Here is a 21,626-nt window from a genome sequence, read left to right as displayed (position 1 = left end):
TTAACCTTTTAATAAAGTGACGCTGAATAGTAATGCAGACCAATATAAGGACTGTATCTTGAAAATGTTGTTTTGCTGACTGAAACAAATCCAATTGCCCGGCTCATTCCCTCACAGGCGAGTAGCGATAACGTCTGCCAAACAACCAGCACTTCGAGTCACTGGAAGTTCCGATTGTTAATTGGCACGCGGACGCAAATTGACAATTCGGCTTAAATTAAAGCGGCCTGGCGCAGTGGTGCCAGTTAGTAAACTGGTTACTAAAACGCGGCGGCCCAGCAACGTATCTGGAAACACTGAGGAAGCTGCCTTCCCATTCACGCAGTTAACAAAGTAGCATCGTAGTCTGGCAGAACGGTTGCGTCCGATGGAATGCCTTGTACGGTGTATGGAGAAAAGCGCTTATTAATGAATACGACGTTTTTTCTCGACGACGGAAGGGCAAAGGCGAGTAATTTCAAACGAGACAAAATACCGCGGTCAGTATCGACAACCATATAATCCTTTAACTATTGATTTAAGCATATAGCGCGGTTAAAGGACATAGCAGTGGCAGGCCACAATAAGGACAATGATGCGAAAGACAATTGCTGGGTGTTTACCAGTTAATGGGAGAAGCATTACTGTTACTGTAGCTACTTTTAGGTTATTTTCTGTTGACCTTTTGTTTTTGAAGTATTATGCGCTGTATATATAGAAAAACGAATGAATTTATTTAATTATATGTTACACGAACATTGTAATCACTAATTTACAAAAATCAAGAGCCCTTGAATTACTGTAAACATATAAAACATACACAATCTGCTATTCTGCTGCACATGCTTTTATATTTTTGTATTTAAAAAAAACACTGACGTTTTGCTATAGAATATTCTTCACATAAAATTCGCTGTTGAAAATATACTTTAACATTTTTTTCGTTTTTATGTTTTCTTGGAAACTACAATTACGAACTATACGTCACTGCAGTAGGAGGTATAACGCAACCAAGAACCAACTATTGATAGAATTTAATCAAAAAATAATTCCGTACGCGAAAAATCGACCAACGCCACTAATGCGTTGAGTGTTAAGCATGTGTGTGGTGTGTAGTTAGCTTCAACTATGAGCAAAGTTATTCAAATGCGCAAATATTCTCTGTTTACTACCAAAGAAGACGACAAGGGGGAATGAAAACATCCCCCAACTTACCCACCCTGTTATATGTATATGTGAATTTATTTTATATAAACCCTAATCTTTAACATCAAAGCGCTAAACACTGTATGTGGTATTGGTTTTGTCAGAATGGAGTCTGGCAGAGTTGCAAATCGCTAAGCAAATGAAGTCTGTTCTTCTACACGACGCGTGGTGAGACTATTTAATTCGCCTTACTACTACTCGGCGCTAGAGAGACAACTACACGCTGTTTGACCATAAAAAAGAAATAGCTTATACAGCGCGACACAAATGAATAGACTTCAATACTAAAATTGAATTGTTAGTCAAATACTGTGCAAACTCTTTGATATAGCATCGGAAATGTAAAGTTTTTCACCGGAAAATGTCTCTTTAGTGACGGAATCGAACATAAACCGATTTCTGTTCACTTTGTTTAAGTTTGTTACATTATTGTTCACTGCTTACCTGGAGTTTGGTTCTGCTTGGCTTTCCTGGGGAAATGAGGTTGGCAATGGAAGCAACGGACTTCCTCAGGGTTTTCACGCGCTTTGAGCTTGGTTCCTGTTACAAATAGATTCGAATTATAATACATTGAGCTGCATATAGGTCAAACTTTAAATACGATCATAATTAGTGCAGTGCAATAGTTAGTAATATATAACGGAAGTACGTCAAAAATGCCCGATTGAGCTAAACACATTGTAATATTGAATTAAAAGGTAATACGAGTTCTGTATGTGAAGCATGTCGTATTGTCGCGTAAGATGTGAACTAGCCACAAAAGTAAAATTTGTAGGTTTTTTGTAAGAGTTTTTCGTTTTGATGAAACACCATAATGGTACAAACTGATCGAAGCATTAATTTTTAATTTTGGTCACGCGATATTGGAGAGCTTTTCACTTGACGTGCGATGGTAATAATACTATAGTTCTGGCAGAAGAAACCACATTTTCGTCAAAAACGTCTTTCCACTTTGAAACAAAAACCGCGGAGCATACGGATGGCGTCTGTTCAGTTGGCGAGCTGGGCTGCGGTGAAATTCCCAAGCGAATCCGGACTGCACTTACGTGTGCAAGATGCGCAGTTGTTTAGGTTCGAATTTGCGCTTCTAAATTACGCCCTACGCGGATCTGGCCCTGTTACTCGAAAGAGGGCTCTATGTGGTAGGCTGTGGAAGTGACGTGCTGTGAGCAGCCGTGGGACTTACGCGTTACCGGTCCCGTATATTTTGGAAGCAAAAACGCCCCAAGAGGCTTAATTACCATGTTGGCATATACAGAGTATGGGCGGGACAATGGGGTCAGCTGTTGTGCTATGGTGACAATACAATGATACGACGTTTTATTACTAAGAAGAGGAAGTTCAGGGTGCTGGGAACTAAACCAGAAACGATATTTCTCTTTTGGCGGTAATTACATGAGAATTTAGCTACTATAAAGTTATGGTAAACTATGTTCAAACAAAACCGGGCTTTTTACACAAAACGGCAGCTGTGTAACGACTGCCGATTGCTACCAATGGATCTTGAGAACAAAGCAAGACCCAGCGCCGGTCGTCATAAAATCATTTGGCGTCTCGAAGTCTCGCACCGGCGACGAATACGCGAGGTAACGAGCTTGATTGGAAAGCGTTGCTGTAAATTGCACCGTTGGGCGACACGACTCAGTCAAATGGTCACGACTAATTGTAGTTGTAAGTCTTGTACGGCCAGCTTTGCTCTCATAAGGGAAACCAATTCGTGTTAGTGATACTACACTGGTTAAAACATACAACACATGCGCAATAACCAGAGTAGTAATTGATGATAAAACGATGTCCAATTTGACCCTATCGTGCAGTAGAGCATAAGTTATTTCAGTGCGATTGTATTTTTATTTGCTAGAAAAGCCTAAAATACGTTAACTCACTTCTAAATATAATAATGCGTTCTAAAACAGACCCACAAGCCGACATGAATCATGTAATGAAAGTGTAACAAACTTTTACAACACTGGATGAGTAAAATCAAAACAGAATAACAACTGGGCGACTTTAGTACAAATATGATGCGTGTGGAAAATGTACCAGCACCCACATTCATTCTGGGCAATTGTCAAACGAGGCAAACATTCCACGAAGCGTCATAAATGCCAGAAATGACGTCAAGTCAAGTCAGTAGTTAAATTGGTGGGCGAGTTGAAATATTAGTTTACCGCAAACTCCACGATCGTACGTCAAGAAATTCGCCGTGACAATGCGGTTTCTTTGACGATCCGTAAAGGAATAAGGCGATGCCAAGACAATGGTAATTTATATGTCAACTGCTACATTTGGAACACGAACAGCCGAATAGCAACCTTTAAGATTATGTCCACAATTGTAACCACAAGAGACATGAACGACCGTACTATGCTGTGTTAATAAAAGTTTGATCAAATAAGCTATTACGTAAGAGGCCAAACGAGTAATGCGTACACAGACTTGTTCTGCTGCTCCAAATAGGTCGAATTATGTCATTACCCCGTCGGCTACGATAGCGCACGCAGTGACGAAGGTGGATAATAAGAGCGACGTACGTTTTAAAACCACCTACGCGTCGTTAAAGAGAATAATATTCTTGGATGACATTTCATACTCAGCGACTAAAAAGATTTCCAAGCATTTAGGGAACAAACAAAACTGGATTACGGACTTTACACGATTTATTAACTTTCTTATAACGCTTTAGTGACATTTTTGGTAAACGCTGTATTTGCAGTATATTTGGATTAGGCTGTTTTAGGCTATTTTGGAGGAATATAAGTCGTACAAGTCTAGTTTTAAATTTGCGAGTGTCTGTATAACCCTTTGCTAAATATTTCATGATGTAAAAAGCTCACATTCAATTGTGGAATATATCGTTCAAACACAACAAAAATGTGACAAAAACATATCATACTGAAGTTATAAAATCAAAAGGTACACGTACTACGTACACCATAAGGTTAAACATTTGACAGGACGAATAAGTGGCGTGACCAAGTGGGCGATTACTCGTCATAAATCTATTTTTAGTTCAGTTACCCAGGCCAACATGGCTTCGCACGTAATTTGTAAACTTTGATGTTTTGTTCGATAAACAGAAGATTACATAGCGGCGTTTTGTATAGAAATTATGGAAAGAGAAATTTCCAATTCCGATATAATCGACTTACTTCTGCCTCACATACGTCAGACCTAGTGTTACACAATGAAGGAGCTACACGCGAGTTTAAAAGCGGGGTGGCGACATAAAAGTGTTTTGACAACATCGTTTAACGTTGAGCGCCCAGTAGCGCTTAGTAACCGTATTATTGGAGTTGTTTTCATATAAAACACTGAGCTTAACTTGGCTTTATTCGCGAACAAATAGCCGGAGGAAGTTACCTGCTGTTGCTGGGACCTAACGGCGTCACCGCCTACTGTTAACGTGTCCGGGGAGGCGAGGTACATATCCAGGAATTCATCGTCGTCCATGTTATCCAAGTTATCTAGTGACTGCTGGGATCCCAGCATGAGTTTGATCATATTTACGTCATCAACGCTCGTAGAGAGTGAGGAATAACGTTGGTAGAGTAGAGCGGCTCGTAGCCGAGCCCGCCCGGCTTCTACTCCCGACAAACCCCCTTGGTGAAAAGTCTCAGGGCGTCCATCGCGCGTAAAAAGCGAAGTCGAACGGCGACGGTGTTGCATTTGACCATAGGTCGGTAAGTCCTCCATGTTAAGCGACATAACCTGCTTTGCACGTCGCTCCACTGACATAAAATCTCCACTAGAAGAAGACTGCTTCACGGTATGTTTCTTTGGTCGACGGTTTTGGTGTCGACGAAGAACAACTCCGGGGTAGCCGATCGCACGTTTGATTGGCGAATCTACGGTGGTAGATTTTCCGTCGGTCGACGATATAGAACCGCTCGCTTTTTTGTGCCCTTTTCTGTCCAAACTTTCGTTGTTGCTTGAAAAATTAGGAGGATGCAAGGTTGATGAAAGGTGAGGTCTTTGTACATGGGATGTACCGGTTAGCTGTGGTGACGAGGCGTACATAACTTGGTTGTTCAGTGGTTTCCGTAGTTGTACAGGTGTTGTTGTGTGGCTGCGGCGCCGAGGTAATGTTTGCGTGTTCATCTCTGTTGCCTGGATAGATTCAATCGTTCGATGTGCTAAACAAGTCGCGGAGCTACTGAATGTGACCGAGCCCTCCGTGGTTGAAACACTTGTTAATGAACTTTCATCACAAATGTCTGTTTCTGCGTTTCGTTTAACTGGGGTAGGCGCGCCTAATGTATTAGACGGGGTTACGTTGCAGCTTAGGGTAGGTTGAGATCTTGAAGGTGCAGCATTGGAGTAGACGTAGGATGAGCTTGTTTCTATTATAGAGATATCTTCTCCTACCGTGGTGTATTCGGGAGAATCTGTAACAACACAGTGGTCATGTCTTTCCGAGGATATGTACTCGTCCTGGTACTCCGAGCACGCAGATTCTAAAATCTCTTTTGCAAATACATTGTCCGATGTTGGTTTTGCAAAGGGGACGTGCTTTACCGTTTCAGGTACCTCCGAGATGCTGATTACAGTATCAGTGCTTGCAGAGCTGCCGTTGCTTTGTGTTCGAACGTATTTGTTCGCAACAACTGTTGGTGTTGAGTTAGGTGGTATGCAGCTTTCCTCTGGTATGCTAGCCACTCTTGAAAGCCTGGAATCAGACACAGATGCGGAAGAGGAATGCTCAATTTGGGTTGAAGAGTCAGATGATGATCCTTTGCGTTTCTTTTTCGACTTTTTCCCTTTGGATCCCTTTAGTCGAAAAGAGCCACGACCGCTGCCGAAAATCCCTGATGACGAGTCTGTGTCTGATGGACTCTTACCGGAAGAGGACGAGGTCGATTTTTTGAATCTACGGAAGAAATTATCCAGTGTTAAGGTTCTAGTTCGGCCACCTTTTGCGGTCGGTTGAATTTCTTCTAATGTAAAACCGCGCGTGAAAGTGGCCGCAGGTTCTGACGTGTTAAGGTGGTTTGGAGCTTCAGGGGTATATGATCTAGGCTGACTTTCGGCAAATTCCGACAGCGTCTGGCCACGAAAAGATTCTACGAGTGACCACGGACGACGGGCGGACCATCTTCTTCCTCCAGTGAAGGATTGTGAAGATGCGGAGGATGCAGTCCGGGAGCTGGACTCGGAGCCGGGAATCCGATCTTGGCTCTGTCGGTGTGAATGCTTGCCGTTTCCAAGAGCATCACGAGAAGATCTTCTTAGAACGACGTTAGATTGATTGGCAGAGATCAACGAATGTCCGTTCTCAAGTTCAGCGGGGTCAATAAATATTTCGCCAACAGAAGGACTTCGGGGTTTTGAAACTTTCTTGGTGGCAATACGTTTCGTTCCATTCTTACTCTGCTCTTGGCTGGATGTATATGAGTCATTACATGCAAGGGAATTATCGGCGTCACTTATTTCAATTATCTTTTCGTCCAATATCGCATCAGAGTTCGACTTCTTTTTCTTCCCTTTCGAGGTGAAAAATCGTTTCATCTTCATTTCCAATTCACTCGGTTTGTGTTTTGATTAATATCCGCTAAGCTAGGCAGTTTAAAAATATCCAAGCACGTTCATTTCAATTATTTACCAACGCTTTTCTAATGAAGCATTGAAGCCCAACTGCGGATGAAAACTTAGTTTAGTAATTGCAATGGAGGCATCGAGGGCGATACGGTATTAAACTTAATGCGCTCGCGACCCGAAGGCCCCAACTTTATTAGTCTAATTACGTTTCACGCATTACAGGATAATTGCCCACAGTTTTGCACGGTCGGCTTATGGCGTGATACGGTTTGAGGATTTGTGAAACATAACGCTTTCGGGTCAACCAGACGGCCACACAAATATGCAAGCATTGGTATATAGGCTTGAAACTATTGGAAATATACACTGCGTATAATGTTAACTATAATGTTACCAGTTATCCACTCTATAGGGCCTGTCCAAAACTTAGAAGCAATCACATACTTATCATTGTCAAATGATCTGAATGCTTACTGTTTTTAATATAAACTCACAAGTCACAAACAAAACTGCTCCGAAAAATACCAACAAGACTGACTTTCGCAGCAACAACAACAACGTGACGGAATACAACCATCTAGTCGCTTATTTTACAGAAAACGAGACAGCATGAACGGACTCAAGCTTTGATTTGTATTTTTTACATACTGGCGAGTAACGTTTGTTGTTGTGGGTGACGTCAGGCTAGAAACAGAGCCTCAAACAGCGGATATAACGTCATATGAGCACAGGAAATTGCGAGCTGCGTATGGACCGATGACGACTGGCCACAGTGCTGCACAACAATAATAACAACAAATCCAATCAAAGCGTGACAAGTGGCTCGAACTTCTGAGAGTGACAAAGTAGGTTGTCGTGTGGTAACACTGTGTGATCAGAGAAACAGGTGATTGGCACTAACGACCTGATCGGCTGATTGGCGTACTTTCAACCGAAATATGCTTGCGTATCTTTTTCGATGAATACATGCTGAAGGCAGCGGATCGTAATTCGCGACAAGCGGTTAAGTTTTGCAGCTTTGCCCCGGGGCGTCGCAGCATCAATAACAAAGCCCTCACACCCCGCCGCACGCGATAATATGACGCTCCCAAGTCAAACAATTCACACCTGGCAACTACAGTGTTATCTTGTCTGACACAACATACCACTGATCAACCGAATCCAACGTCAAGGTTGATAAATTAGAAAGTAAAATAAGTCACATATTCAATGCCTTGCAATTCGGCCTTTAGAGGATATTTAATTGGAAACCAATTTGAAACTGCGTTGGCTTAAAAGATTGAACGTGACAGATTGGAAAACAACAAAGTAACTTGGCATTGATTTATCGCAAACAACTCAACACAATACTCACGTTTGAAATTAATAACATGACAAACCGATTACAATTGCCAGAAAACAGTTACCAGATTTATTACTGCGTGTTTAACTATTAGTAACATTAAAAGACGAAAACAACCAATTCCTTTTTTTAAATTTAAACCTTTTTAAATTCAAAACTACCGCTCATAAAAGGGACGTGTACTTTGTGTTCATGATAAAAAAGTTGTGTTGGTTGGTGCAATAGCCCATGTGAACACCTACGTAATAGAATCTCTCTGTTTTGATCGCTTGTCGTACAACTGTCGCAAGGTTTCCTCGTGTTGCTACACCTCTCATTGTTTAAGATGTAACGTGAGCCATATAAGCGTTTCCGTTGTTTAGTTAAATTCACAGGAAAACATCGACCGATGCAAATTGTTGCGTTAATATGCATTATAAAATCGAACAGAATTAGTGGTTTAATTCATTAGTTTAACACGCCATGAGACAATTTAACAGAATAGTTGTTAACAACGTCACATATTTGAACCAGCAGGGACCGGATATCGACCATCGAACCCGCCTGACTGCAGCGGTTGCGCTAATCGAGTTTGCAGGCTTCTTTGGCCAACTTCGCACTTCACTGAGCGCAAAACCCACACCGCAGCCACTCGAGGCCATACAAGGGTAAAGGCGACTGGTGGCATTTTAACCGAAAAGTCTCAGCTTACCCAGTCTGTCGTATTATCGGCCTAATTCGCAGCGCAATACTCAGTGAATCACGCACCAAACAAAAGCTTTTTAAGAGTTAGTTCCCTATGGAGCTGTCACCGGTTTCTGCCTAATGCGTTAAGAAAATGAAGCGGAACTTGTTCGAACAAAAACATTTCAAGTACCAATTGATAACAGGCCGGTTGTAAACGGTTTGAAGAGCGGCAGACGGCCAAAACGAAGTCCATCGATGCATCACTGACATGCTATTCATTATCTAGCGCGATTAATCAGATAGTTAGAGTGTCAAACGAACAATACCACGGTTCTGATTTACTAACGGTACTAACTGTGTGCAACAAACAGACAGTGACGTCTTTAACAACATGACCCGACAGACAATAACCGGCACTCCTTAAACAAACTAATCACTACCTGAATACGCAGTACGCAGAGTTCAGTACTGTGCGATCGCAATAACCTAGCTATTACCGAGACGAGCCGTAAATACTGTGGGTTCTATTGCTATTTATTTCTATTTTTACAACATTGAGTCATTTGATCAAAAAAACAATTGTTCAAAGATGCAACCTCTTTATACTGTACAAGACTGTCTGAATTGACCAAACCATTCAAAATATGAACATAACGGAAAACGCGTTGCTTATTACGTATACACATCAACAGTGTGTGTTACTGTTGCTTTTTCAGTCACAAAACGTATGAAATACCTTCCATAAGTAAAGTAAAACAGGCTAAATGCAACGAGAAAGCTACTTTCGCAAACACAGGTGGGGTAGAAACTGCTCTGTTTAATATTTCAATATAAAGATAAATAGCTTACGCGATATCCCTGTCTGGGAACTGAAACTAGAGCTTGCGTTCAAGTATATGCAAACAAGCATCAACATAGGACTGAATATGTAAGGTCCTATGCGGATAAGACACTATATCACACTTCATTTACCTTAACTATCTTATTTTCTATGTTTACAACTGTAACTGTGCTGCTTAACGTGCCATTAAAAGACGCGCATTGCCTCTAAACAAACGCTCTCATGACAGCCCGACAAAGTGTGTTCTAAAAAGCGGTTTCTAACCACAGCGATTCTCTCCAGTTTTTTAGAGAAAAAGGCACAGCGCTTACGTCATAATTACACGGCGTTCTTCAGCGAACTATCCTTTGGCTTGTACTGTTGCTGACCGCAGCATTTTTCACCGGACTTCGAGCCTGAAGTTCATGTGCATCTATACGCTCATAAGTGGCCATGCATAATGCAAAGTTTCTATGGCAAAAATAAGCAAACCCGCGCCAGTAGTTTGTGTTTTATTCTCCTGGGAAGACAGACACTCCGTCGCATGCGGGTAGGAGCTTTTAAATTATTCGTGAATCACTGGCTTAAGAAACCGGTAAATCACTAGCGTGTAGGGCGTAGGCGATATTACCACAGGCGAAATTTTTCGCGTTAAAGAGAAAGTTCGTTTTATTGCGAATATATTTGCACTTTATATAGTCATGTTAAAATCAAACAATTCCCAAGGCTATTAGACGCAGCGGAAATCAGCGGCGGGAAAAAAGATGGGAACTGAGCGCTATTATGTGTATCATGCGAAGCAAACAATATAAAACGGAACGTGGTTTTTAGACAGCTATGCATGGGAAATCGGTGCTGCACAACGAGGGGTCACTTCCGCAATAAAACAGCATCGTCATTGATGGATGATTCAATGAAACACAGAATAACATTCACTCATTCAATGACTGGAAAATCTCTTTAACCGTCTCGCCGACAAAGCCATTCTACGTGAGAACTGCATGAACAATTTTCCTGGACAGTGACATCTTTACCTTTACTATGAATTAAAAGCAAGACTAATTGACAAGCGTTTGATGCAAAGTTCTTTGTAGTAAATGTGACGGTACAGTATCACCATACTCAGTATGTGACATGCATTTCTAGGGAGGTATAGTCAACCAACAAAGCTGTGGCCCTGCTGAGTGTCCGTGTGCACACACGCGTGTAGTGAAATTAAACAGTGGCAAATAACGGGAACAGTGTGTCATTTGACCCCGTTAATACAGTGGACTACACACAGAGAAGTATTGTGCATCCAGCTGTCCCACTTGGAACCGTCGTAAATTGCTGCGCTGCTGGAGCTGTAAATTCAGCACCGAGATTTTGCGTTTAAACTGGACTGTTTCGAAAAAAATTTAAACATAAGACACAGCAAATGTAAGCTATATTCTCTGGATTATACCTACACACTAGAGAACAGTATACAAAGTTTATGTTTAGCTGTTAAATGGAATAAATGCATTTTAATGTAAATCACACAAAATTTAGGAATAGTTTCGCAATGCCTTTTATTATTGAACTGGGATGAGTAAGCTTAATATAACAATGTTAACTAGAGGGACGCTGCGCGTATATTCATAAATACAGTTCAGCGGAATCACCTTGAATTAAAGAATACAACAAAACAACACGTATTATTGCTAATTTTGGAACACAATCGCATAATTTCATGTCACTTTCAATGAGTTTTTTTATTAGCCTGTTCGTTGCCCAATTACCGGATACCTATGATAGCTACCTATATGTATTATTGGTTTCGCTTTGTTATTTTGAAAACTGATCAAGTTGGAGGTTAGCAGGGGCAAGTAGACAGCCCATTTGGGGAACGTCAACATTATCGATTATTTCAAGTGGTTGAACCGGCAATGTACTTTCCAAGAACAACATAAGGAACTTTTGACACTAAGTTTTGTTAAGTTCCGCGTTAAAATTAACGGGTAAACGAAAAATATTGCTGGAACATAATATGAGCCTTTGACAGGCAGGAAATTAGCAACCCGCGCCCGGGATGTAAGTCCCTGCGCCCGTTTTTGATTTGGTTGGATTATGGACTGTGGGGATTCGTGACCAAGCAATTAGAGGAACGATTACTGGTTGAGGGAGCGCACGGGACAGGAATTGTATTTGTCTACTGGCTCAGTAGAGGATGTAAGTACTTAGGAATACATGTCGGTAAATGTAAGGGACATAATCTCATTAGAAAGTATAGAAGAGCGACGGCGGTTAAAGAAAGTTTACAAACGACCAACTTGGAGAGGTACGAGAAACGCTAGGGAGGGTACTTCATCACGTATTAATCTGCAATGCGGAACAATGAAGTGCGCAGTAAACACACTTCAAAATTCCCCGTTCTTATTGGAAGCCACGCGAAAGTGGAGAATTTTCAGCGACCCTTAACCGCTGCAACAGGAACAACGAGGTGCTTCAATGCGTCTGGATATCGCCTAATAAGCACTTCAAGTAGAAGTTTAAGTGAGCGAGCACGCGCTAAGTTGTAAAACGATTTCTAATATTAAATGCACTGCGCCATTTATTAAAATGCTACAAACGAATGAAAACAACAGCAATCGCATTTGTCCACACATAAGCGCTGGCTCAACTAATGACATTTAACACAGATTTTTACGTTTATACCAAAATAGTTTCAGCAACTTCACATACATTGGTGGAAGTATGGCTTGTACGACACACTCATTTTGTCACTAAATTTTGAAGCAAAAATACCTTATAAATTCAATAGAATACATCGATTTGCTTTATAATGTACCAGGACAAAGCATGTAAAAGCCGGATGGGCTGTCGAAAATTTCCGGATTACAATTTAAACGATTTTAGATAAAAAAAAACAGCCTGTTAGACACGAAAGCCAAACCGAATTGATCTGTATTGACTGGTATTACAAAACAATAAAAACAAACTAAGAAACTTAGAAAATAACACAATTCTACAAAAACTGTTCTACAAATAAATTTTCATCTTTCTTTACTGTTTACAGAAACAAAATTCTTGGTATTATTAACAAACTATACCCGTCTGTAAAGGCAGGACAGGAAACTTTTTACTTCTAAGCTGTAGCTAAACTCGGGTGATCGTGTACTGGAACTGTGGTTCGGAAACGTGCTGCGCGAGTCAACCGTTTCTGCATTATTCATTTGCTCTGAAATAATGCACGAAGTGACTCGTTTTGCGTCACGGAACAGTTGAATCATTTTGGAACCGAAGAACAAAACCATCAGCTAGTTTAACCTAATGATCTTGAATTTTAGGAATAACAAGTTATGGCATTTAATGCAAACTGGAACATTGGGTGTACTTTTCACAGCTACCTCAAATTCCCACCAGCCTATTGATTTTATGTTTTACAATCGAACGAACATTATATGCATAATTACTAATTAGTGTCTCGACCAAAACGCAAAACTTAGTTCTGTTATTATAAAAAAGTAAGAATGGAGACCAAAATAATGTTGTGTGAAAGGCAACTAGAAAGGGGTTTACCAAGAGGCTTACCCCTACATGAAAAGATATTACTTTTTTAACAAAGGTATTTTTAAGGTTTGAAAACGAAACTTTAAATACACGAGTAGCATACAGCATATGAAGTAATCTGTGTAGTAACTATTACAGGCCTTAATGTCTAATCGTACGTGTGTTGTAGTGGTACTAAACGTGGTGATGCATACTTGGCATATGCAAAATCACGCGATCAACTGTGAATAATGCTCACTTCATCATTAAATACTCGGTTTAATGTTAATCACTCGTCCGGGCAGCGTGTGTTTATTTCAATCGAGCAAATGGAGGTTCCGTGTAACTACGGTTGTTAATTGTCAGGAGGTAAAAAAAAATTATTTACACAGCTTATGTAGGCGGTAACCAGGTAGGATATGCATAACTTATTTATAACTCGGCTATGTTAGTTATTATGGTAATGTACAAGAATACGAAAGAAATTAGGAAAATAATACAAAGCGCTAGAATAGTCAAAGAAAATCGTTAAATAAATTTCTAACGAATTATTATACGGGGCATGTATAAACATCATATTATCATAACTGTGATAAACTCCGTGAATTGGGCGCTGATTTAGTGCAAATGAAGTCGGATGATTTTTGTAACGAAACTACAAGTGCTACGACATATCTAACGTACAAAAGTCACGTTCAACGATTTGGTTTCTATGAGATAAATATATGCCCAAAAATGGTACCATCAATCTTTTGTTCAAACAGTCCATCTTCATATTATTGGATATATATTTATACATTAAAAAATCTTACATAAAAAAATAAAAGATTTCGTCAAGCGTGAACGTTTCAGATGTATCGTCGTGGGAGATGAGTACGACCATATGTTATGGGAAAACAGATGTAGGAGTGTGTGTAACGATACACCATGAGGCCTGTTTGCCAGGAATTAGTATGACAGTCCGTTATTACTTTGTTCAATTTACACTAGGGAAGCGATAAACACGTTTGTGGTAACCAATACTTCCTTTCACAGCTATTGATGTGGTTAAGGGGTCAATAGTTCATTTGACCATGCTCTGCGCGTTCTGGTAACTAACAAATCGCACCAACAAACAATAACAGGCAATTGTGTCAATCGAATAGTGAAGCCGGGGTTTATGCGTGTAAACTATAGGAATAGGTCACAGATTTCTTGGAAAGCATTTGTTATGAAATTTCGCTTCCCGTTACTGAGTTAATAGCGCTTACACCAGAACAAGAATAAAACGGAACGTTATATAAGTTTTGGGAAAGAAATCTTACGAATACATAAACGTTAACTCTAACTAAGAAAATATTCATTCCGAATGACAACGCTCTGTAATTTGAAAGGCTTGCGTATTCAAAATACATAAATCGCAAGCATATCAATTCTGTTGTTTAACCGTAACCTAATGCATAAATGGTATGTGTTAACTACACAAACGCACATTGCAACAAAAGCTAATTCCAGTAAAATGACGTAATCACATAAAGGAAACGTAGAGTTAATAGTTAACACATTACGTGCAAAGTGCAACAAAACCTGTGTCCGTACGTAGGGGCGGTTTATTGTATGTTTAACCAGCTATATTTATGAAGGTTACAAGAGGGGCGTCGCTACAAAAACCAAGTGCGCTTTTCCATAGTGCCGACTTGAATCACGCAAAACCAAACTTTATTCGTATTATTTGTTGAATATTTGCCATTGCAGAAAAACACAGTAAAATGTAGCGTGACCGCGTGGGAAAGTTTGTGGTATTTGTATGCGTGCAACATCGCAGCAGTAAAACGTTTGGTATACAGACCACAGCGACACAAACATTTAAATTTTAAATCATTTGTCTGGTTTGGGTTTTGTACATGGTTTTCATACTCAGAATTTAGCAGTTGGTCACACATAAATACGGAGAAAATTCATGACACAACGACTGTTACTTATATAACGATTCGTGTCGTATCTGTTTATTGAACGCGTATGGCTCTTTATCGCCAGCTGAAGGCCAGGTTAAATGCGAAAGTAATTATTACTATCCTGTATGGATGAAAGCAATTTTACAACGTTTTCTGTATAAATGTGATACTTTACACTGTTACCTTTGTAGTTTGTTTTAAATCCACTAACTTATATTAGGCTTTGGTAGTTTAAAGTTCAAAGTGTTAGTTATATTGTATTACAAAAGTGCGAGATGTCGAGAAGTGTCAAGACATTGAAGACCATATAATACATACATGATACAGTTATATACATATTATAAAATATTATATATATAATAATTAAACAATATTTACTATCTAGAATCTTTATAGGTTTCATTAAACAATACCCTAAACCTAAACAGAGTTTATCAGAAAGATGAAGACAGCAGTGAGCACCTATCAAACTCTGGTTAGCAAAAGCAACATTACAGAACTACTAGTATGAACTTATTTTAACAACTTTTATACCTACAGCTACAATGTACTCTTACCAAAAATTTCATATTATTTGGAAAATACACAATCCTAAACAGAAAACAGTATATTATTCCACAAGCTTATTAGACTGAGTGGGTATATAAAAGTAAAACCCTATTTTTTCATAAAAAACAACTGATTTTAGGTAACTGCCCCAGACCCCAGCGTTTCTATTTTTTATGATAATTATTCTAGAATGAATCTTACCTTAAACTTGTCTGCTTGTGAGCAACAAGGCCCAATTTCGCTACAACAGTCTATCTTCTTTCGTTTTCTGGCACTTGGAGTCTGCATAACAAAACACTATATATCAGCTTATAACTTATTATAAAGCTTAGAGTTTAATTCAAGAACAAAAACATGGCATATATAAGTTTTATTTAACTTCTTCATGAAAATCAACTTAGCTTTATAATCGACACCGTATAAAAGAATAACAATCTGTTTTACGCCAAAATTTTTAGAATGCAAGGAAGGCAGAAATAATTAGACATACTATCTTTTAAAACAAATTTGGTTCTAAATTTGTAATGTTTACTGGTTGATGCAGAGAATATGGTTTAATGCCCTGCCACTCCAGATTTGGCACATGTGATATGTTTTACTTTTGGTATACCAATATCACAGTTTTGATTGCAAACAAAATCTTAACAACATTGCTTATACGAATATATATGTGATGTGAATTTTAATAATATGACCAAGATATAACCTTTTTTTCAAAATTTCAAATTAAAATAAATACTGCCCCTAGGCCCTAGCTGAAATTATTTACCTAGTTCTTCACATAGTACAATGTAAAAAATATATTAGTATTACCTTTAAGCTTGTAAGAGGAGACAGAAATGATGTTGATCTCGTTATTCTTCTTTCAATTGTGTTAATGCTGTAAATAAACATTATCTGGGTTTAAAGGGCAAACTCTGATTTAAATCTCATGGCATGCCTCAATATATTATAAGACATATTGATAAGTGTTTTTTTGCTACAGAAGCTAATGTTACTGTTTCGCTAGTTTGTATATGTATAAACAATAAAAAAAATACCGTGGTATCATTGTTATGCAACAATCTAAGATTTACATTGCGTTACTCACCAAGTACTTAGTGTGCTGTCAACTTTCCTCTTTTTTCTACTTTCTTTTAGCACTGAAAGGGAATCCTTTGAACGTTTCATTCTGAACAGCAGAAATGGCCACAGTTTATTAGTATTCCACAAAAATTACAACTTAGTAACCACTGGTAACAGTGTTATAACGTGCACGATCGCAGTTGATGTTAATCTCACAGTGAAGTAGTAACGAAACGCCTACAGTCACTTAGTTAAAGCTTGCCTATCTAAAAGCTAAACAAATAACATATTTATTAATTATCGTACTTTGCCTATTTTTTGCAGACATTGCAAAAGCATGGAAAGTGGAAACCATAACCATTACTTGTCCCAGGGATCTTCCCCAACCAACGAACTTCTTCAAAATCCCGCGCAAATGTATATCATGAAAAACAAGAGATATAAGCAATAATAAATGGGCACAGCCTTTATTATAAAATACTATTAACATCATTTATAAATCCTCAGTGAAAGAAACTCAACTGGTGTAACAGTAACAACATGTATTATATTGCGGACAGTATTTGGAGTTTGGTTGGGCAAGTATGTTTATGTACATCATTGTCAGCATGTTCCGTTGGCTAGACTCGAAACTTTTACTTTGTTTTTGTGTAGACTGTCAGCTTTTTCAAACCATTTGCACAAATTTGACGGGATATCTCTCCGAAAATATTATTTAACACGGTAAACAGCCATTACTCGCATTTCCAAGCGAACACAGGCATTGGCTTGTTGACCTAATTGTATTATTAACCATCGTAGTATCTATACATGGCAGGTACAGCTCACAACCACACCTTTCGGCTCATATTTCCTATAGACGAGAGTAACTTTGTGGTAATACATGTATACCATCATCAACATTTAAAAAACCCTTCACAGCACAAAATACAGCGTACACCTAAATAATTATTTTTATTTTCATTAACTTAATCGTCATTATACTTTCTCGGAAATTCAACCCTATTTATCCACGACCGATAGCGGCATCGACAAAGTCGCTTAAATATTTTCGATTTCTTGAGAGCAATAAATTATAAAACATGGCATTTTTTGCACGGAGTACAGAAATATCGCTTATACAATAAATGGAATCTTTGTTCAATTTCAAGCTCTAATTTACCGAAAACTTAGAACACAAAGCTTGTCTTAACCTGGAAAAGCACAAAAAAAAGCACCCATAGTACCAATGCGATAAAAGATAAATTACAAAACAATTAACATCACAGTGGCAGGTTCAAAACAAATATTCACTTGCGCCGGAGGAACAAAAAAGTTGCACAATACATCACCACTTTACAACACACACTGGAAACACGTTACAAAAAATATAAACTAGATTGGGAGTTAAATGTATGTAACTTTGAAAAGCATTGTTAATTACAATTCTTTCTTGAAATTAAAAAAAAATCTCATGTACAATGTTGGTTGCATGAAGGAAATAATAAATACCCATCACATTAGAACAAGCTGTCCCCACAATCTCAGCTTGAGCTTTAATATGCATAGAGTAGCCAAAACCACGTTATACGTGCGCAAAAATCGTTATTTCATGTCCTGCATGATCTCACAAAGCAGAGGTGGGACGAAATCCTTAGCGTCCGCCAATTTCTGCACCATGACAACATGCTTCGATACCAGCTCCCGGAGTTCCGCCATCTTTAAAAGTAAGTGGGCGAACAACCTACAATAAAACGTTTGTCGGTTTAGAACCTATGTATAGGCGGTATACATAGTGGTTAGCGCGATTACCTTTTATGGCCCACAAGATATTTAAGGGTCTACCCTGCTTCCTTTGTGGGCGTATAGGTGTCCTTAAGCAAAATACTTGACAGCAATTGCTCCAAACCAATTCAATATGGGTTGTCTAAAATTGTTAGTAGTCATACACTAAAAATGAAAAAAATCCCACAAAAAGTTTACGCAATAAGTTACATTTGCGCACGATGTGTATACAACGGAACGTCCGTATTATAACAGCTGTCGTTACCCGCCACGCGAGAACTAAGTTAATTCATTTATTAACGTTAAACACAACGGATTACGTTTATATGAACGAGCCTGTCTAGCCACCTGCAGTCGATATTTCTGTAAAGAACTCGCAGGTAGCAGTAATGATATTTTTGGTGGTTAATGAGGCGATGGTCACAAAATCGTTATCGGACCAATAGACTGGATAGTCTGGATAGGCTTACTAATGCATGATGTGATAACAATAATATAGAACTGACTATTACGTTCGACGCATCGATTTTAATTATAGGAACTCAATAAAATATTATTGCCAAAGTCAGAAAAAATGTGTGATATAACTATTGCATAATATATTTAGTTTACACCAAACCTGCAGTTTTATTTGTTTTGTTAACACAACATTTCCTTGTGCTGCATTTAAGTTTGTTTTATTTCAATTAAAAAAAATACGCTGTAGGTTTACCGTATGTTGCGTTTAGCAGCCACATTTTTTATTTGATATTTTTCCGGAGTAGTTTTTATTTATACGAGGTTGGGGGAAGATGGGACACCTTTTTAATTTATTTTCTCATCCTATTTGGTAGTAAACAGGGAACATTCAAATAATCATAACACTATATCCTTACAGCTATCATAGACAGTTGTTGACTGTTTAAAACGCGATCAGAATATATTGATAATATGTTACAAATGTGTTCTATCTTTCCCACCCTACTATATAGTGTTTTAGCGCCCATCGTTTTTTATGCCATTCTCTATTTCTCTTCTCTTCTTAGTATACCTTATTTAAGCTGTTGCATTGAAAATAAAAATTCAACGAATTTTATTAAATCAATAATTTGATTAGAAAAGTCCTGTTTATTTCCTGCTTTTATTACATTGACTTTTGCTACCATTTTCAATAAAGATAATTTTATGAAAAATTATATATTATATACTTTTGCTTCTATTAGTAGCTTATCTTCAAAATAATTAAACATTAAATGTAAATATTTTTTAACTGTAAGTATGTTTTAACAAATGCTGTTTTATCCCTGCATATGTTCTTTTGGTTTGAAGTATTCTTATAGTGGGGTGGGGAAGACGGGACACATTTGTTTACTACCAAATAAAATAAGAAAATAAAATAAAAGGATGTTCCGTCTTCCCCCACCCTATTTATTAAGACCTTGGTTTGTGAGGGTGAGATATAGAGAGCTGATATTCCAATGCAAATAAAACTTTTTCCTGTATTCGCTCTACCAATTTGCGGTCGTTGATTTCGGGTCGATCTAATAAATGTGACTTTGTTATTAAGACTACACTAAGCAGGTGGACACAAAATGAAATTCTTTTTACACAACAGTATACATGTTAGTTGATAACTACAGACACAAAAATCATTATTAAAAACATGATTATCTTTTTTTGAAAAGCATTTGTACGCTAAGTTGAAATACTGAACTACAATAATGGGTTTTACCATTTTTTAGCTGTAGTCTATTGAAGGAATGAAATACAATAATAAAGTATGAGGCAAAAGCCAACGTAATATCACCTGGACAGAGAATAATCATAGCAACAAAGAGAGCCATTTCATCGTCTGTTAGTTCTAGTGCCAACATCTTCTTGGCAAATAAGAATTTCGATTTCATTATGTCTCCAGCAACACCAAGCTAGAGAAGGCAGAATTTTAAATTAAAATTATTTTTTTATTAATATCTGGCGGCCGGGCGCTGTTGTCCCGCACTGTAGCACAGTTGATTAGCATGCGTGCCTCTAACAACTCAGTGGTTACTAACGGGTTGTCCAAATTATCAGCCACACATAAAAAAAATAAAAAATCACCCACAAAGTAACATATTGGGTAACTCGTAAGCTAGCACGAGGTGTTTGAAACAAAAACCCATGATTAACGACTGTCGCTTTCCAGCCACGCGAGGGTAAAAAGGGAGTTACAATTTGGATTTTTATGTTTTTATCATTTGGGATTGCTACTAAAAAGTGTAGTTGGTTATAAAGCGATAATTTTAGAATTGGGTTATAGTACAAAAAGGCTTAATGATCATTGTGCGTCTGCTCAGTGCTTACCATAGATTAGCTACCCCTGTGTGCTATGGTAGGGGCAATAGTGGGAAAATAAAAACAACTAGCTTACTTGATACACAAAGTTGAATGTGACGTATATGTTGGACTTGGGTAAAATCATGCCTTCTCCATAAATTAATCGACTGAAGAGTACAAACATGGTCTCATAGCTTCCATACTTTAATAGAATTACCTGTAAAGGCATTAACAGTTAAGAAAAAATTAAACAGTATAAATTGATTGGTGAAACGCAGATCACTAGAAAGCAAAATATAAAATAAAAATTCTATTGATTGTATTGTTAAGACCAGGTGAATTTTCTAAAACAAAACACTTTGCACTGCATGTTTACAGCAGCAATTGAATACTTAGTCAATAAAAATGCTATTGATTTTATTGTTAAGAATTGAGAATGTTTCTAAAAATCCAAAATATGCATTTTGCCTACATGTTTACAGCAGCAATTTAATCATATGAACAGCAATGAATTATAGATAACTTAAAATAAACCAAACAATTAAACCATTTAGAAATTAGCATACCCAATTTCCATTAAAGATTCATAGAACAGATAGTAGTCATAACATAGGAAACGCTTATTACGTTATTTGTCTTCTCTAATTACAAGTTAATGTTTATTCCAGTACATGTATAAATTAATCATTTACCCACTGTTCATTTTATTAGAAATTCCCAAAAAATAGGGTGTAACGTAAACCTATTTCAAGTTCAGAGCAAACCTTATATATTTATTAAAATAATGAATGACTACAGACCCACAGTCACTGCCAGTTGAATGTTAGGTAAAGGAAACATATACACAAATACACAATGCTTTACAATACAACTGTAAACTATACGGAAAGAGACTGCAACACCGTTCCCCAAAATACCACAGAGTAATGCCAACGGAATCAAAACTATACTAGCGTTACTG

The 21,626-nt window shown here is 38.1% G+C and overlaps 2 protein-coding genes and 1 long non-coding RNA gene across 6 annotated transcripts in view; 1 reads left to right on the top strand and 2 right to left on the bottom strand.

The window, feature by feature from the left end:
• Window positions 1-15,826, bottom strand: part of LOC100175479 — a 22,190-nt gene extending 6,364 nt beyond the window's left edge. The window contains exons 1-3 of the mRNA XM_018812779.2: window positions 15,746-15,826; window positions 4,549-6,819; window positions 1,630-1,725 (exon numbers count right to left, since the gene is read on the bottom strand). Of these exons, the coding sequence (XP_018668324.1) occupies window positions 1,630-1,725; window positions 4,549-6,699 (2,247 nt within the window). The 5' untranslated portion in view covers window positions 6,700-6,819; window positions 15,746-15,826. The remainder of the gene's footprint in view (window positions 1-1,629; window positions 1,726-4,548; window positions 6,820-15,745) is intronic.
• LOC113474453 lies at window positions 13,443-17,872 on the top strand. The gene is made up of 2 exons (XR_003396105.1): window positions 13,443-15,500; window positions 16,934-17,872. It is a non-coding gene; the product is annotated as an uncharacterized LOC113474453 (long non-coding RNA).
• ppar (nuclear receptor) overlaps window positions 17,552-21,626 on the bottom strand; it is a 20,406-nt gene continuing 16,331 nt past the window's right edge. For 3 of the 4 annotated variants that reach the window (XM_018812722.2, XM_018812721.2, XM_026835344.1), the window contains 4 exons: window positions 20,760-20,882; window positions 20,160-20,277; window positions 19,791-19,893; window positions 17,573-18,332 (listed from right to left, as the gene is read on the bottom strand). In XM_018812722.2, the coding sequence (XP_018668267.1) occupies window positions 18,194-18,332; window positions 19,791-19,893; window positions 20,160-20,277; window positions 20,760-20,882 (483 nt within the window). In that variant the 3' untranslated portion in view covers window positions 17,573-18,193. 4 annotated transcript variants of the gene reach the window in all.

Source organism: Ciona intestinalis, chromosome 8 (assembly GCF_000224145.3).
Source record: "Ciona intestinalis chromosome 8, KH, whole genome shotgun sequence".
NCBI classification, from domain to species: Eukaryota; Metazoa; Chordata; class Ascidiacea; order Phlebobranchia; family Cionidae; genus Ciona; species Ciona intestinalis.
The sequence above is the reverse complement of the archived record's forward strand: the minus strand, read 5'-3'. Positions and strand labels throughout refer to the sequence as shown.